General features: G+C 37.0%; 1 protein-coding gene across 1 annotated transcript in view; it reads left to right on the plus strand.

The window, feature by feature from the left end:
* Positions 1-19,720, plus strand: part of stxbp5l (syntaxin binding protein 5L) — a gene marked incomplete at its 5' end in the record, with an annotated part of 175,901 nt that overhangs the window by 93,923 nt on the left and 62,258 nt on the right. The window contains 2 exons of the mRNA XM_079253891.1: positions 5,529-5,663; positions 18,254-18,317. Of these exons, the coding sequence (XP_079110017.1) occupies positions 5,529-5,663; positions 18,254-18,317 (199 nt within the window). The remainder of the gene's footprint in view (positions 1-5,528; positions 5,664-18,253; positions 18,318-19,720) is intronic.

Raw genomic sequence — 19,720 nt, forward strand, 5'->3', positions numbered from 1 at the left:
CCTGCATAACAAGGGCTTCTTGGAGAAACAGCAGAACACGATGATCTAGGAATGACAATGTGCTTCATATCACCCTCTTTTGCCATTTCTGGTTTTATTCACATTCACGTTATTCTCACTTTCCCTTCAACTGGAGAAAAGTTAAACTCTTAGCCTCCCTTCTTCCTTGAAGCAAAAGCAATGCAAAAACAATGTCTTTACATCCCTTCCTCTACAGAAAAAAAAATGTAGCACCACATGTCAAAGTCAGTCAAGCAGCCATATTGACTCTTTGTTTTTTGAGTCCACAACTTGCAGTATCTCTTTATTATCCCTGCAGTAGCAGCTCACTCTCTGATCTCCTCACTGTTAAACATTAATGGCAAACACTAAATTCTAAATGCTCATGCTTTGTTTTAGGAAAGTTTTCAGCATCTTTCCTCTTTAGGAATTACTGTGCAACCTCTGGCCATAAACAGACTTGACAAAAGCTGCACTTTGACTCAAACTGACAGAAAAATCTTGATGCCAAGCCGGAGCAGGAGCCCGGATATCAAACCATTAATTTACATCTAAACATAAAATGCAAGTTAAATGTCAGAGACACTATGAGAAATATTTGTTTTTTTATTTCCCGTTCCTTTTCAATTTTTTGAATTTTTATTAAATTGTCTTCTAATTAAAAGATCCAGCTCTGAGTCATGAGGCCACGCCATGGAAATATCAAATCTCTGCTGAATTTAGTTGAATCTAATAAATGCAGAAGCAAAAAATAAACACAATTTTATTCTCCTGATAAATCTTTTCTTAAAGAACAGAATCAAGGTTACAGCATAAGTTCAATACTTACCTTCAAATCCAAGTAAAAGTAAAGAAAACAGCTTAGTAGAGTGGTTTTAGTCGACTAAACTAATTATTAATCTTAATCTCTGAACATTTTATCAGTGTAAAGCTGCAGCCTCTCTACTTGAAGATAGATGCAGCTGGTAGCTGGAAATCTGCAGCCCCACCTTTAAAATACTGCAGATGCAAAAGTTGCCGCTCGTCGCTTAAGAGTGTTTTTCTCAAACTTTAACAAAATGTAATATTTGTTTTTAAAGCTATGCATTTATTTATTTATCTATTTATCAGTCCCCTCACTATAAAAAGAAAAACACCCAACCCAGAAGCTGATTCTTTTGGTGCTTTCTAAACATGAAATGAATATTTAGTTGTAAACACTGCATACCTGTAACTGTAAACCTGTCCTTAATCTATTTTTCTTTTCTATTTTTTTTCTCTTTTATGTCACTACCTATCAGTCAGAGCATGATTCATTGGTGATACCAACACAAAAACAACAGTAAATATTTTCAGTATAGTCCTTTGCTTCAAAGGTTTGAAGAGCTCTATCGGTCGCTTTCTACCTGTCTCATGGTGCAAACAGGTAGGAGGCAGAACCACTCGTGCAGAGTGGAGGAGCAGTGAATCATGCTGCAAGACAAAAGAAGAAAAATGATATTGTGAGTCATCCATCAGACTCAGAACAGATCCTTTCCATTTAGCTCTGTGGCTGAACCTCGGACAGTTAGCACCCTAACATCGAATCAGTATCCAGCAAGAATAATGTATGGAGAATTGCTTTGTGGCAGCTGTCAGCCAGCAGCTCCTGCCTGCCACTCTCCCTTGACTGGCATGTTGTTGCCAAATTAAAAAAAAAAAAAAAAACTGAAGGAAGTCCAAAACAAAAAAGCATTTTACCGTACATGACACATTGGACAGCTACTATAGTGTTCAGCGTGGGAAAGGGAGTCATTTGAGCTAATGTTGTCATCATTAAACAACATGTCAGTTGTTTAATGATACAGTAAGTCAGTGTGGAATTCTTTTCTCAGCTGTCTTGAGTCACTCAGAGCAGATGGAAAGCTTGCCAATTCCCTAGATAATGTCACCATTTCAATTAATCTCTACATCTGTTTACTTCATTAACTGCATTTGTTCCTGAGCTGGTCTCGCAGAGGCAAGTCAAATGGCAACCGAACTCAGTCTCCTGTTGCCTTATTGAAGTAATTATACTGCACAATGATGGTGCCTGGTTCAACTGCCTGAAGTCAAAGCTGCATCTTACTTCCTCAAACCATCCTACCCACCTAATTTGTATTTATAGGAAATGCCTGTCTGGCTAAAATTGACATAACATGTGAACAGTGGATTGCATATGTCACAGCATTTTTTGTCACATATGTCAGAGTAGATGTATCAGAGACAGAAATGAGCTCATCTTTTTGTCAGTGGGTTAACATGGATGTATTTTACCTGAAAGTATCCTGGAATCTTGTTTTTTTCAACAATGAATGGTTTGTGAATTGTTTTTCACCATTTTATTTATGAATACAAAGCTGTGCTTCATCCCTTGGTGCCCCTTAGTGCAGCACAGCTCAGGTTTTGTTTGATGTTTTCTTTCCAAATCTAATCAACATGCCCACGTGGAAGACATTTCTGGGTTAAGATACAATTCACTGTCACCAATACCAATAGATCCAGTGAAAATGGTAGACATTACTACTGCATTGTATACAATAATGGATTTAATTTTTTATTGGCCCCAGTAAATACTTTTCTAGGCATGTCAGGAGCAGCCAAACAACTCACTGTGTCAAGTAAATGTCTCATTCTGCTTATATTTGTTAAAACATATTTGGTTAATCTAACTGAGTTACAATTATTTCAGTATAAATGCTATAAAAAGCTACTGGTCGTACCACTGTGGCGCTAAGCTCATTGCTAACATAGATGCTAACATGAAGCTTTCATATAACAGTAACCCCTCTGGGTATATTTTACAATAGTGGATTAAATTGGACGTGGTGGAATCAGGATCCTGTATGTTTAGGTCACAGACTTTACAGTTTGCTTCTTTCTTATTTGTCTCTTGTTTAAAGTGTTTAGTACTCAAATGTTATAATGCAAGGTGCTGCAGCAACAGATGTGCTCATCAGGGCTTCAGGGCATTGTTCTTATTATTTGTGCATGTATGCTCATCTCTGTGTGACAGTACGTCAGTATCACCTTTGGGGAAATTAGTCAGATCTAATGAAAGACGAGCAGACAGAAAGGATCAATAAAACAATAAAATTACACAATTGTTCACAAGACTCAAATTGTGAGTCCAGGTCGAGCCTGAAGTCACTGTAAATGCGTCCCCATCTCTGCAATGTAAAAACATGGATTCTAGCACAACATCACAACAAGAAGACAAACCACTTAATACACATTTTGTGCTCAGACCACTGGCTGTAATAAATGCATGTTTTAAATAGCAGAAGACCGCATGATCCTCTGTTGCAAGCATACCCTTCCGCTGCTCTGACAGACTGAATATTGTCATCTCCTCAAGCCTCTAAAATCCTTATTGAGTTGCCTGCTGTCTCATTTGTCTTCTATCTAATAATCCGGCTGCTTGCCGGGTGAGTGGCTGTTGGGCTTGAGCCCAATGATCCCTCCACCCCCTACCTCCATAAGGTAATCAGCATGGGGAAGAGTGACTCATTGGGTGCTGATCTTTATTACATGGCGATGATGATATAAGCCAATATTAGAATAATAATTGCTTAAGCCGCCTCTTATCGTATCAATATTGTTTTTTATGTGTCAATTATAATTAGCAAATTATGTAGAAGAGGTCTTTATCAGTATTTCTATGGTCACATATACTTGTGAAATGAAAATTTGCTTCACAGACCCAAACAAGACTTGAACAAAGTGGCCTACATAGTGAGCTACAGTAGTATCTTGTCATTCTTTTTTGATGTCTGTTCAAAGTCCCAAGTTGTATATCTGCAATCATGTGGCATAGCTCAGTAAAGGTCATACACTAATGCACTTATACACTTCACTGCAACAGTTAAGATTTTCTGCTTTATCATTTCGAGCAAAGGAGGAGTTAGTATGTGAGAAATAGCAGACCGCTGCAGTCTTTTGTGGATGCGTTGACAGGTTTCTCTCAGGCTTCAATGCTCCGAAAAGCTCAGACACCTCCAATGCTGTGTACAGATTTAGACCAATCTTGCAGGTAGGTTGCAAAAATTCAATGAGAGACACAAGGCTTAAAGCATTTAGAGTAAGAACCGCGGAGGTGGCCGGTGACATCTTTATATAAGGTGTTGCATTGCAGGGGAAAGCAGACAGTGTTCTAATTTAAACTTTGACTCAGAGGAAGTTAGGAGAGTTTTGGCTCCATACATTAATACAGTATGACCTCACTTAAGGAAGAAAAATAAAGTAAAGATTATGGTTTTATGATGCCAGTGCCTGTCATGAGCAGTATTTACTCAAATTTATTAACTCACTGGCTGCCAGACATCTGCTCTAACAATGGCTGGCAGCCACTGAGTTTATTCTATTACATCTCTGTGTTGACTCATGTTTCATCTCTTGCTCTTTCACGTTGTCTCTGTCTTTTCCTCTCCTTCCAATCATGTCCTCCTGCATTTCGTTGAGACTTTGAAACTGTGCCACGATGCACATTTACGGGAATATCACATGCGATAACAAAATGCGATGCCGTAGGCTGAAACACAAAGTCGTGAAGAACAGTTTCTTAACCCCTGGATGCTGCAACAACAACTCAAAGACTGTACATGTGCCATGAAAATAAGTCAGAAAAATATATTTTTGAAGTCAGAAAGCCGCCACCTTATCGTGGTGGAGGGGTTTGTTTAGATCCTAGCAGCTATGTTGTCGGGGGCTTTATGCCCCTGGTAGGGTCACCCATGGCAAACAGGCGTCTAAAGGAGGGACCAGATTAAGTGCAGCTCAAAGACCTCTATGATGACAGGGACCCTGGCAGTCTGATCCCCAGCTGCAGAAACCAGCTCTAGGGATGTGGAATGTCACCTCTATGGTGGAGAAGAAAGTAACACAATGCTGCTTTAAATACCGTGGTTTCTGTACAGAAACTGTATTTTAGTCATAACAATAATGTTGTTTTGTTTTTTGTTTTTTTCTTTTTTTCTTTACTTAATCCTTTTGATTGTTCACTCCAGGAAAGATGCTATTTCCTGACCCTAACAAAGAAGTGAGAAAGTGTCTCTCTAATGTGTTGTAGTTGATGTGCTGTAAGCTGTAAAGACAACATGTGGAATGGGTGTGGACATCTTGTCCCTTCGTTGGAAGTGCTGCATATAATTACACCATCCACTCCACTCCTCTTTCCCAGTTAAGAGGCATGTTACAGGAAACACTTTGCTTCAATGGAAATATGAGTTATAATTCACTCCTCATTATCGAAAACTTCGATAATGCCAAAGTTTTCCTTAGAGCTGATTCAAGGACAAAGAAATACAATCAAAAAGTTCAGCCCCAAATGATGGTCATAAACAACGCTTGACACTGTTATGAATAAAAAGTATACATGTGCAACGTTTAGATATATATCGTTCAGAAACTGGTTTGGATCAGCATGCAGACTGCATGAAAGAATGTCCTCTGAAGTCAAACTTGACAAAACAGAAAACAGAATCGTCTTTAAGACATCTAATATTCCAACACTCACTGTTTTTGTTCTCCAGGATCACATTTTGCCACCTGCCCTTCCAGAGTAAATGGCTCTACGTCGGGACAGAGCGTGGAAACACACACATTGTCAACATCGAGTCCTTCATTTTGTCCGGATATGTCATCATGTGGAACAAGGCGATAGAACTGTGAGTATCAAATACTGCAAACATGATGATGATGAAATAGAGGCATCACTGTTATCTCAATGGCAGTAATGTGTATTAATTATGATGATTATGGCAATGCTGCTGAAGGAGATGATATTGGTAAAGCTGTGTGTTGGTGTCATAAATACTAATTAGGAATCCACTTGATCTGGAGTCCTGATGTATGGTATGGTGTATGGAGACGGAAAAAAAGCTGTTTCTAATGTGTCAAGGATGAGGATTTCTTGAGCTTTGAACAGCAAGGATGTGTTTAGTTTGTAATCTGCTCATTTTTAGCCCCTTCTGAAGATGAACAGGGAATATTTCCTCCCTTAAATAAATTGCATATTGTTAGTAGTTGTGTGTATGTTAGCATGAAGGAAACTTTCATCTCACTTTACACATCCTACATCAATAAATTTTGTCTTCCTTTGGAAGATCAGTATGAATAACACTGTTCTCAAACACATTTAAACTATTTTATTACATATTTATAAAAAAAAAATTTGTAAATATATTTCCTCATCTTTACTTATTTTACATTCTTTTTTTTTATGCCTGTCTGACTGTGGGCTGTGCAGTTGACATATGCTTCGGATTGACAACCACCAAGTACACTAAGAGTGCTCAGTTGCACTGTATGCCCATTTTTCTTGGTTTCACCCACCTACGCTCTGCTCCTCTGGTGTTACTCTGACAAGTCCCCCTGCTGCAGTGTCAGTCATAAGTCAGCCTTTTACCAAGCCATCTTGTTGTCTTGTGACAGCCCAAACTATAGTGAGCAGTCTTAACACTGATGTGTTTGTGTGGGAGGCCTGTCTGCCAATCAGTACAAATGTCTCAGAAGCTACAACTTGTTTTTGTAGCACCAGTGGGTAAACATGCAAGAGTATTCCTGTTGCGAGCCAATGGTTTAAATCCGTTCTCTGATGATCTTTCAATGACAGATATGCCTTGTTGCAAAGTCCACAGCTTTATCCAAACGTCCCACAGACTAAGAAGTTCTTCAGAATATTTTTTTTTACTTGAATTTGCCCTTTTATGTGCAATTAAAACAGGCAAACACAATGGAAACACATTAATAGAAAAACTTGCCACATGAACTCATATCATTTCTCTTCCTGCGATAAACATGATTCAGCTGAATCCGCTGGACTCTTCAAAGGCATGACTTCAAATTAACAACCTAAATGCTGTTTCATAACGTGACCATTTTACCTCCTTTAAAATCAAACTTGCAGCCAAGTGATTAACCCTCTGATGCATGCATTATTTAAAAAACAACAACGCATTTTTTCACAATATTGCACTTCTACAGACATGTAGAAAAAAATTTCTTTCTCTTTAATTTTGACTTTTTAATTAGATTATTTATTTGATCTAATTTAAAGGAATATTTCCAAAATAATATATTGTCATATTTATAGAAATATTCTATAAAAATGGACCTGTATCATTTTCTTGCCTTGTTTATTACTGAGGTAAAGTTAGTTATTACATGTACATCTATTTATAAAATTTTATACTACATTTGTTTATTCTTCAGTGAGTGCCAGAGTGTTGGGCGACTCTCCTGATTTCCACTGAAGTGGTAAAATTGCAAATACTACATCCTCACTTACGAATATACTACCAAACAGCTTTTAAAAATGCGTCCGCTGCAGTGGACACAATGCATCAAATGGTTAAAAGTGCAAACCCTTAAATTACATCCTGGTCTTACCACGGTGTGCATTGTAACAGAACATGTAAGGTCAAACCCAAACAAGAAGGTTAGTGTAAAAACAGCGAAATACCAGTAAATTAAAATCATCCCAAAAAACGTGTATTTCTTAAAAAGACAGAACTGTGACTGAGCTGCAGCAAAGGAATAATTAAACATTTCACATGGAAAGGTCGAAACAATCTACTTCTGATAAAATTGGACAATTTTCCAGCCTTGCTCTGAAACTGCTGTGAATATGAACATTTCAAAGGCAAGAGATTTTATGGTGTAGAAAATGGAAATGTGAGGCAAGGGCTGCTTGTGAATGTCTGCAGTGTGTAGGGGGAGACTGAATATGTGCAAAAAGTATGTTGCACTTTAGGCTCCAATGATTATTACTCTTTCAGTATCAACATCACGTTTACCTGAAGATGCACACAATAGCAACAAGTGAGTAGAAAGCAGCTACCAGCTTAGCAGTATGGAAAATGATGCAGTAACTCTCAACAGCACACAGACAGGCTTAGTCACAGCAAATGCTGAAATATTTGTTGCAATGTTTCACACTTTATCCCAAATCAAGATTTATCAAAATCTCTTCCTAAAATAAAAAAAAAAATGGAGCTAATGTGATGGACTTGTCATTCCCTTAAGTATTTATGAACTTAAGTTCATATATTTTGTAGTAGTATGATCAATATCATACATCATCAGTCTCACTGTATTAGATGCCATTTTTCCATACATAAAAATGGTACATTGTGTCAACATAAATAAATAAGTAATGGCAATAATAATAATAATAATAATAATAATAATAATAATAATAATAATAATAATAATAATAATAATAATATGATAATGTTCACAACATCTTGACTCTATTGTCTAAATCAACACCTTGAACTCCATAGTAGACCAGAACAATGTTTTTCTCCATACGGATGCCAGGGACACTGCTTACCTTAAACAACTTGCTTTTTGTCACATGCTGTCTTCTTTTGCAAATTCATCTACAAGTTTCCTTAAAACATTTTCCACTGCTCTGTATCCCAAACCTTGTTTTGGCTATTGAAACTGGTGTTATTACATAAGAAAAATGTATATCCTAACAAAAACAAAAAACTGTTTTCTGCAGTAAATCGCCCAGCTCATACTACTTTACACACATCAGACAATGGAAATAAATGCTAATAATAACCCTTTATTGAAAGGTACTAATTTTAACTGCTCAAAGAAAAGCAGTGAAATAGAAAGGAAAGCTCGGATGCAGCATGTTTTTTATACTGAATTATAAAATATGAGACAAACAGCAGCAGATTTAATACTTTGAGTCATGACATTGCTGTTCTGAAGCAGCAGAACATACAATCAACTCTGCAATAGATTCCTATGCACCATGTATCATGTTGTCTTTGAGCGTATGGTGTAATTTATTCTGTATCTTGCCTCTGTCAGCATTCTGTCCTTTCCTAAAGTAGAGTTCATGTGAAGTTGAATCAGAAGGGAGAGAATAGTCTCATCAAAACAGAGAGGAACTGAAGAAATCCATTGTTTGTAAGGGAACTTTTCCCACTATACGTGAGGAAGGTCTGTTTTTTCCTGCTGTGGATCATTTGGTGAGTAAGGAAAAAATCATCCACCTTCACAAGTAACTGTCAGCTGTGAGTGTATGCGTGCACTTGCAGTGTTTGTCCTCACAGTGTTTGTTTGTGTGATATTCATTCACAGATGTATTAATTTGATGCAAACCACAGTGCGCTCTCTTGAAAAGAATCTGTTATAGCAACAATTCCACGGGGGCCGCTGTGCCCAAATACAAGGGCCCCGGCTCTCATTGAAATTCAGATGGGTTTGCAACACATTTAATACCCAATTTTATCTCCAGGAGACTCCGACCAGAATGAGATGTAAAAGAAAAAGAAAAATGAGATGCTGGAGGAAAGAAGAGTCAGGAAGACATGTCATCCCAGTGAACACTGCCATTCAGAGATCCTTAAGAATAGATTAGTGTTTATGCATTGCATCACAGAATCAGTATCTCCATCTCGATATTTTAATGACTTTTAATCACAAGTTAAGAAAGTAAAAGTGCTTCTCATATGCAAGATGCATGACAAGGTTAGAGTCTATTGTTGTTTCTATGTCTATAGGCTCGCATTGAAACCGGTAATACAGGCCGCTGTAATGCTTAAAACCTTACAGACATCTAGACTAAATTTAGAAGAAAGGGTTTCCAACAGATGACAAATAGGCTTCTCAAATTCACATGGCAACAAAAAAGCTTGTCATATGCACAGGTCAGTGGCTTTATGATGCTTTCTTTCCAGTTATTTCTGAACACTCAGCTGTTTCGTTCACAAACTGAAGCTGCTGACTGAGCATGAGGGGTGCCCACCGTATGACGGACAGCCACATATTCAGCTATCGTGCCATCTAACTTCCACCACGGCATGCAGAATGAACCTAACACTGCTGCAAGCCATAGGACTCTCCGAACGTGGAGGGCCATGTGAATGTACATTGCAAATATGTGAAAAGAAAAAAAAAACTGTGAGTTTGACTAAATTAATGCTGCGGGAATATATGCATTAAAATTATGCAGTTATGCATGCTTCCAGTGATGGTCCTGGGGTTATTTTGTTGCGAAGTTCAAGTTAGACTTCATTAGCTTTCTGTCTTATTTTGTTATTTTCCTCATGCACCTCAGTTAGCTTTCTTCATGCCTTCAGTTTACACATGCATTAGTTGCTTAATTGCCCTGCACCTGTCTGTCATCAGCTGATTACTCCTGTCAGTAAATAGCCTCCTTCATTCTCTTTGTTTTTTCTGCCAGACTCTCATTTTGTCATGTTGACGCTCCATGCCAAGCAAGTTAGCTTTGCTACCTTCAGCTTTTTAAGTTTATGTTTCTTTGCAGGGTGCGATGCACGTCTTTAAGTTTTATTTTGTTTCATGAACATGCATTAAATCCTTGTCCGCCTGCTTCCCCAGACCTGTCAGCTTGATTACATTACAGTATAGTACCATCCACAGAATACCCACTGTTCCCATTCACATCTGTTTTTTTTTGGTTTTTTTTGGTTTTTTGTTGTTGTTGTTGTTTTAAGTCATCTTGATATTATCTTTAAAATTCCGTCCCTTTTTTGTCAAAAACGATGTAGGCCTGTTTTTTGCGCATTCAATTGTCATAAGTCAAAAATAAATGTACCAGTAGTAATGTAGACTACTGTGTAGTTAGTTAATATTGCACCAAATATATTCCAGTAATCTTATTTGGAAAAGTGTTTCCTCGTTATTCTTAGTATTTGTAGTTATTAGAAAATTTTTTACCCTCTGAGACCAGTGGTCCAGTATGGTAAAGCTTTTTGCTGTTGCTGCTGTTGTCCATTTTTTTTTTTTTTTTTTTTTTTTGTCTTTTAAGGAATATTATCTTTCAAGCCCAACATGCTGCTAATCCTCAAAATATATATTCTGTTATTTGAGTAAAGCAGAAGGGAAAAACATTCTCAGTTCAAATGTTACATAATTAGGTCTTATAAAAAATGCCAGGCCTAATGCTAAATACTTTTTTGTGCCTCATAAAACAATGTACTTTATTCCACTTCCATTATTCCATGTCTTTGCCTTGTGGGCACGAAGGGATTAAGGGTGAATTAAAATCTAAATATATGTTGAAGACCCTAGCCAAGAACACTGGATTAAACTCCTTGGCCTCTGTTTAAATATAGCTTTTAATTTTGTTCATTTTTTTCAGACTAACATTGCAAAACTGAAAACTACTTAAAGCTGATAACTGCTGTTGAAGGCAAACAGCTGCCGTGCATGTTAGATGAGCTCACACATGGAAATTGACAGTAAAATAAAACCACCAGGCATGAAAATTGATCCAAAAATGCCAAATTTAGCATTTTTGTTTGATCTGTTATTTTTAAAACAGAAAAATGTCTTCTCTGCAGATTTCACTATCACCAATTCTTTCGTTATCCTCATTATGTGTCACCCTGAAGATACTGAAAAAAGGATTATGTAAAACCCTAACCCTAACCCACCCAAAAGGCACTTTTACATTCCCTGTCCACGCAGGGTCAAAAAGTACTACAGTAAACAGCAATTTAATTGTGAATTTTGAAAGAGGACTATGGGTTCAGGATAATAAAATTTCATGGAAATACATGCACATATGTTTTCAGAACCCTTACATACGTTGTTTTGTGTTCAGTGATTCATCCATTTAACAAAAATGTGGTACCGCTTTAAATATGTTAGATGTCATACAAAGCCTTATTATACAGCATGAGGCTGCTCATATGCAGCATGTTCTTGGCATCTCTTCAGCTGACTTGCTATTTCCTGCCCTGCCTCGCTCCTTTTCAGCTGTCGTGTTGATTATTTAACCTTTTCTCACCGCAATGGGTTGCCATGGCTCCGTTCGTCCTGCTGGAGCTCAACATGTCTTTGTGTTTGTCTTGGGGGTCTCCAAAAAAAAAAAATGAGAAGAGAGATAAACTATCGAGTTTTTTTCTACCAAAGAAGCATCTTTATTAGTTCAACCACCATCTGTTTCTCTTTCTTTTCAGCTAAAGTTGAACGGAACAAAATTCTGAGCCCTCGGCTAACCATTAACCTCCCCACCACCCCCGCCTTTATTCTCACCTCTCTGAAGCATCTACTCTTTACAGAACAGCATGTGCTGAAGACTATTTTCTGTCTTTTTGTCCTGTAATAAGGACATAACGGCTGGTAAACTACCGTGGCTTCGTTTCTCGTTTGGTGATGTCATCAGCTGTAAAGCATTTAAACACCACTATCTTTAATGACTGCTTTTAGGTAACAAACAATGTCATTGCATCTTTTAGACAGAATGATATAATCAAGCTTGTGTCCCATCCACCGCGGAACCCACCATCACCTAAAATCAGTGACCACATCCACAGAAAGGAGGTCCATTGGTTTAATCTATCTGCTAACAGGATTCATTTTCTGTGTCTGGACATGCTTTCTGAACAGGCTTTGGAAAAATAGGCGAGTAAAAAACAGGAAATAGATATCAAGGAAATTAAATCACTTAGGGACCTTCCTGACAAATATTGAGGCTTGATTCTGAAGCTAAAGACAGACAAGACAGACAACAGACACACAAGTTATTTATAGCATGTATTACCATTCTTTGTTTCTATGCCACTATTTATTTGTGCAACAGAAATAAAACCAGCTGGAAACCCCATATCATTGAGGCCAGGTTAGCAGTCAAAGGGGAGTGAAAGTTAGCAGTCACACTGATCTTCACAAATTTACACAATGTAACACATATGAATAAAATGAGCTAACACTTAAATGAAAGTGTTTCCACCACTTTCAGAGATCCTATTAGTACTGTGTTTTATAAACAATGTATAAAAGTGTATCGAAAGGCATAATTATATTAGTATTGTGTAAAAGTCTCACTCAAAATTTCTACAGATACACTGTTATTTTATTCTATCAGCCCTCATAATTTTTTAGAATAACTTCTCCTATTTAAAATGAACAGACTGTATTCACCAATGTATTTCTTTTTCTTTGAGCCTTCTCATTGGCTTTTAATACATTTCAAAGACTGGCCTTGCCAGCTTTAGAAGAAATTTTATCACACAAAGTCACACATTTGTCAGAAACTGACTTCAAATTTTTAAATCTATCTCCACAGTTTGAGACTTTCATGAGTAACAGAAATTATCTTTCATAGTACAAAAGCAAACCTTCACTTTCAGTCACGGCCATCGGAAATTCAATAGGTAAAAGGCTTCTTTTTTTTTCCCTGCAGCTGCATTTTTATATAAACTTAAAGTGAACTTCATGACATCAATAGAAGCTGTTTTTGTATGTGTGAAGTGTGGGTTTCATGGTGTGTACTGGAAGGTCTATGGGCAAAATGCAGGTAACATCAGAAAGTACATTTCAGTTTTGTGGCTTATATGTTCTGCATTTTTAACTTTTGGCAGAAGGCGCATGCCATGAACTGTAGGGTTAGGTAGGCAGATAGTTGTAAACTGCAACGAACACGCCAATGATAATTTATATATGTGTAGGCAAATGTCAAGTGCCTACTTAATCTAACAAAAACTTACAATCGTAAGACAACAATAAAAACCTTGCTAAATTATTCAATAGAAGTCCCTGGATTCTCCCAATTACGTTTACATGTAATTAAAACAAGTAGTGTAAGTTCACATGTTTCCTCGAAAGAAAAAAAATATGGAAACAGTTTCAGCCTCTCTGGCAGTCATCCTGCCAGTGAGTGTGTCAGCTAACTTTGGAGTGAAGCATCATTTCAGCATTTTTTTTTAATGGACGTAGACCATTGGTTTAGTACAGTAAGTTAAAAAAGCACCGTAGTGATCTGCTATAGTATATAAATTATTTTTATATTGACAAAACGGACTTGCGTGTTTTGTGGGGATATGAGGAAAAAGCAGAGCAACGGGGTGTGGCCTTGACTGTAATACAACAAGGTACCTGTACAGCTTCTCTGCCTGGCCAGGAGGAGGTGCTGTTGCGTCGTTTTTAATACAGTACTAAATGCCGTGACTGTCAAATGAATAGGTACTAGATGCTTAATAATAGGGCTGCACAAATAATCGTTAAAGAATAACAATCTCGATTCATACTTGTATACTATCTCATTTTCCAATAACGACGATTCACATAAATAAATAAATAAATAAATAAATAAATAAAAAGACCACGAATGTCCCGCATTCCGAACTGGGACATCACCTGCATCAAAACAAGCGCCCCCTTTCTCTCCCTCAACAAATGACAACGGATGGATGCTTGTACCACGTGACGCAGATGCCGGCTGGTAGGAAAAAACTTGCCGACTTTCTCGCTAAATCTGGCGACTTTTTTTTTTTGTTTTGTTTTGTTTTTTTTTGTTAAAATCGACTTGCGGCAAATCTAGCGACGTTTACTGGTGTTATTGGAGGCATTTCTGATGTTTTGGTGACTGACTTGAAAGCTTGTATTGTTTGTCAGTGACTGCTGCGGGACCCCGTCACTCACAGGCGGCCAGGCGGCTCCGGCTGCACCTCAGAGGAGCAGAGAGGACACCTGCACCGTCAAAATGAATAGTGCATGTGCAAATCCACCGCTGATCCCAGCCTGGCTTACAGAGTGGGATGTGAACTAACATAATTTCTGTTGTCTCTGTTTGGTGCATTATTAGATTGTTAGTTTAAATTGGCCATATGCAATGCATATGCAATGCATATGTAATGTAGTGGACACAGTAGGAGGGAGGAATAATGTGGGAGAAACAAAAGATGAGTCAAAACCACTCTAAATATGGTTAGTACTATGAATAAACTCTATTCTATTGGGGGTTTTTTTGTTTGTTTGTTTGTTTGTTTTTAAGTTTTTATTTTATTTTGCCATTGAAATAGGCTATCACTCTAAAAAAGAAGATTTTGAATACCTTTACACCCACATTGCATAAATCACTTTTGTCATCCATTGTTAAATGTCAGAATATCAAATTTAACCAAAGGACTGCTGTTTGAAATTTCTAGCTTCATGTTCAACCCTCCTGTTGTTTAAATTTTAAGAAAAATATCTACCTCTCATCACCTTATGCACAGAAAAAAATATTGTTAAAAAATGTTACGATTAAAATTATTCAAAGGTTGCGTGTGTAAGAGAAGACAAGAGAGACATTTATTGTTTTTATGTTCAGTGTCAGCTGTTGCAAAGTTGATGTGCCGGTAATACAGGCAATAAATATTTATATCGGAAAAAAATCGTGAGAGAATCGTGATCTCAATTCTAAGCAAAAAGTTATGATTCTCATTTTATCCAGAATCGCGCAGCCCTACTTAACAATATATCATTTGAAAGATTATATAAGAATACTGATAAAAGAATGAAAGACAAATATCTAATTATTAAAATGGAATGGTGTAATTTATTCCTTTGTGCTTTTGGTCGGCACTGCCCACCCTGCCTACCCTGACTGCACACCACTGTTCGGCAGTGACCCTCTCTGGTGAAAAGCTATTTTAACTGAACAGGTTCGTGTGTTCAGATAACTGCATGATAGTTGGCTTGTTACTCCTTATTCCAGACACATGAAGGTGTTGAGAGCTCGTTGGGATTTCATTTATTATTGCTCTTCAGCAGCCAGAATAACCAAATGGGCCTATCTGTGCATGTGAGTCACACCTTACCTCTGCTCTCAGTGTTGGAATATTTCCTTTGCCACAAATGGAGGGATTTTTCTTTTCACTAGGGTTTGGCGATACAGTGAATTTTACAGCCGAAGATTTGGGCTTGGAGAACATTTTCTAAATTTTTGTAAAAACGTAATTTCATTTTCTCCATTCAGAAGAAAAATAACTAATAGAAGCAGTAGTAAAATGGAAAGTGGCACACCCTTGAGTTAAAGGATGTTGAAGTTTAATTACTGGCTTTTTTTATGTAGAGTAGTGACACCATGTGCCCAACTTGGATGACAGAGATTTTTGTGCAAGGATGATCCAGAGCAACCTTACAGAGGAATAAAATTTTTTAGCTTGTATTCTTGGCTAATCTCATTATTTTGCTCATTGCTCACAACCTTTGAGAGAGGATTGGAACAATGAATGACTGGGAAATCTCTCTTCACCACAACACACCAGTACAGCTTCTACAGGCTGTCCACTGCAGAGTCTGTGTTACTTAACCCATCAACTTGAGGGAACTCAGTCCCCGCCTAAAATGGACAGTCCATTATACACGCTAATGATTGCAGAGTGCCTTTCTTTCTTTTAGGAGAAAATCCTATCTATATTTTTAAGAAATAAAATGCTTTCTACATCCTGTATCTTCACCTTTATGTTACATTTATGTGCTTACATTTAGTATAAGTAGACAGTAGTCCTTACCAATATTCTTTACTTTCTCATCAGCTTCTTGTACCAGTCATTGACTAGTCTAGTCAGCTTGAAGAAACATTATCCCACCTCCCCACTGTCATCAGCAATTAGAATAAAAGTTTAAAATCTGCTTTCAAAGTTTGAAAGCATTTATCTACCACAGAAATCCATTTTCAACGAACAATAGCAAGCCTTCACCTGAACTAAATTAATTTCTGAAGCTTTTATTAAAAGGTCATGATCACAGGTGGGAGCCTGAACATCCTGACTGGTAAATCTCTTCCTAACACAACAGAAAGCTACAGCCTCTACAATGGTAAAAAAAAAAAAAAAAAGATTCCTCAATGTGCTTGTCTTTCTACTGCATCATTCTCACACCTGCTCCAAACAAAAGACCCAGAGTGAGCTGTCTGACCATTTCTGCCAAAAGCCATGGCCTCAAAGTTGATTGTGTTCGTTCTCATTGTTGTCAGATGCATGGCCACAATGCCTCCTGTAAGTCTCTGTTTGATAAAACTAACAGGAACACATCATCTGCTGAAAACAGCAAAAACAGTTAAAATGAGAACCATGTAATTATTAGACTTTACTCACTAAAATATGCATATGAACAAATAATGTAGTGTATCCCTATTTTGTCATGTTTAATACTTAGACTAAATATTGTCATTTGAGCAAGTCATAGTCATTTTATAGTTTATTGCAACCATCATCAAACTCCATTACGGACAGTCAATGGTCCTTAAGTGGCCCTTATGCACAAAAGAAGACATACTGTCTGTCACATAGTTCACTGTGTTGACTGCAGTAAATATAGATGCTACACACACATATTACTGCGTGTATATCAATTTTGAAGTTGTGCAATCAAAGTCAACACATTATTATATAATGTTATTTTGACAGGGCTGCTCTGTTTGTTCATGCAAAGGCTACGGTACTGCAGGTTATCCATGTTTCTCTGCCCCAACCCACCTGACTCAAAATAAGTGGATCCAATAGCATATGGAGTTCTGAACAATAGCTCAATAATTCAAGTCAGGTGGGTTGAAAGAGGAACAAAATAAAAGCCTGCAGGACTATGGCCCAGGTAGGACTGATTTGAGTTGCCTGGTTTTGTGAATGTATCATATATTTGCCTGTAGACTTTTGCCATAGCAAAAACAATAACAAAGGTAATCCCAAGAGATCTGGCAGGCTTTATTCATCTCCTCGTCTGTCTGGGGACTGATTTTGTCAACCCAATAGTTTCAGAATTGTATATCTCTGTCCAGCAATATATATATAGATATATATATATATATTTACATATATATATATATATATATATATATATATATATATATATATATATATATATACATATATATATATATATATTCATTCATTCATTCATTCATTCATTTTCTAAACCGCTTAATCCAATTCAGGGTCGCGGGGAAGCTGGAGCCTATCCCAGCTGGCTTTGGGCGACAGGCAGGGTACACCCTGGACAGCTCGCCAGTCCATCGCAGTATATATATATATATATATATATATATATATATATATATATATATATATATCACTTATAATGTGTGTGTGTGTGTGTGTGTGCAGGTTGTACATTTCTCTTTCTTTGTAGAAAAGGATAACATCACAATTATCTAAATGTCAGCAGTCTCGTTATGACTGGAAATTACAGTTGTATTAAAAAAAAATGTATATATTACTGCTCTGGCTGTTTTTAATCCCGCTGACTTCAGTGTGAATATCCTCAGCTGGTAATGTTTTCCTCCACAAAGTGCTGATAAATGTCACACTGTTTAGGAGCAGTGTTTGAGTGCACAATGTTTGTGATCTGAGCAGTTGGTTGCTGTTCATGTGGGTAGTGAAAAGCCCTCTTATTTCTTTGACTCGAAACAAGATCCTGATTTCTTCCCGCAGTTCTGTTACACTGCACCACAGCTGATAACAGTGTTTTCTACCTTTTTCATTTTTCTTTCTCATCGCAGATCAACTAAAACTCACCCAGGACCTGTAGTTCATCTGAGCGACAGCCCGAAGGATGAAGGCAAGGTGAGTAGGCAGATGAAAGAAGCACCCAGCAACACCTGAGCTCTCCTTTAACATGAAGTCTATTGTTAAAAGACTCTAAACATGGAGGCTCTTGGCTTCTCTGCTGTCAGATCTCTAAAAAACAAACAAAACTTTGTCATATATATCTTACTTTTTTGGCCTGATCTTTTCATACTATCCCTTAAAAAAAAAAAAAAAAAAAACCAGACACTTACGAAGGATTCTGATTTTGTCTGCTTGTAACATCAATTTAATTCTATCAGTCAATACCTAGAGCACATGACCATGCAGGAAGGTTGGCGTGCACCTCTACTTTTCATTATGCAAACTAAAGGATACTAATATGAAGGACCCACAACTCAGTTCATTCAAAGACATCTAGTTTTTTAAGGTCAAGTACAGTCAAACTGGAGGGAGAAGTGAAAAGTGGAGGCTACTGTGACAGAGAAGTTTCTGTATATTGATTTCCTGAATAGATTATGCTGCTGCTGGATAAAAGCAGATTTGACAAACTGTCAAAACACAAAAAATGAGACATGAGTTCACAGCTGCTTTTGAAAGCTACAGTCACATTGCAGGTAAAGAAACATATTTATGTTGCTTAACCTGAAGCGCCGGATTGATTGTTTCTCAGAACCATCTGGAAAAGACATGATAGGGAACGGCTTGGCAGGAGGAAACACTTCCAAGAAAACATTTGGCAGGTGATGGGATTAAAAGCAAAAACATCTTTTCTATAAACCATCAGTGCTGGTTCTTTCCTTATATTCATCATCTTGGCAAATATTTTTTATGACTAGTAATATATGAGTATGATTATAATAAACTGGACAAATGTGGATCATGAAATGGATTTATTATAAATGGATTCCAATTAATCGGATTGAATTGGACTGTATCTATTTTAATGTTCCTTGGGATGACTGTCAGGAAGTTCCCTAAATAAAAATTAATTGAACTGAGATAATTTGAATTGTAAATGAGAAAATTCTCTCCATTTCTACTTTTGCTGCCTATTTTCAAGCAAATTGTAAATCAAAGTGCTTAATAGAGTAAATAAAAGCAAAAACACAATGAACAAATAGAAATGTCTAATAATGCTTTTAATGAATAATAATAAAGCTAATCATAAAAACAAGTTGGGAATAATACTGAATTAAGTCTTGTAGACTTTCATGGATTTAATGTGTCCTAATACCTTTAGAGTGAAAAAAATAAACCTTTGACTGGATTTACTTGCAAAGAATAAACTTTGTCGAGAAAGAAATTGTTGCTGTCCACATTTTAAATTAACACATTTGTTTATATTCCATTTAAGGTGCTCATTGAAAATTACACCCTGGGTATTTGATTTGACTCTAATGCTTTTGCCAGTAATGAGTTTTCAGCAGATGAAATCTCTG

The sequence above is a fragment of the Telmatherina bonti genome (assembly GCF_933228915.1).
Source record: "Telmatherina bonti genome assembly, chromosome: 15".
Taxonomy (NCBI): Eukaryota; Metazoa; Chordata; class Actinopteri; order Atheriniformes; family Telmatherinidae; genus Telmatherina; species Telmatherina bonti.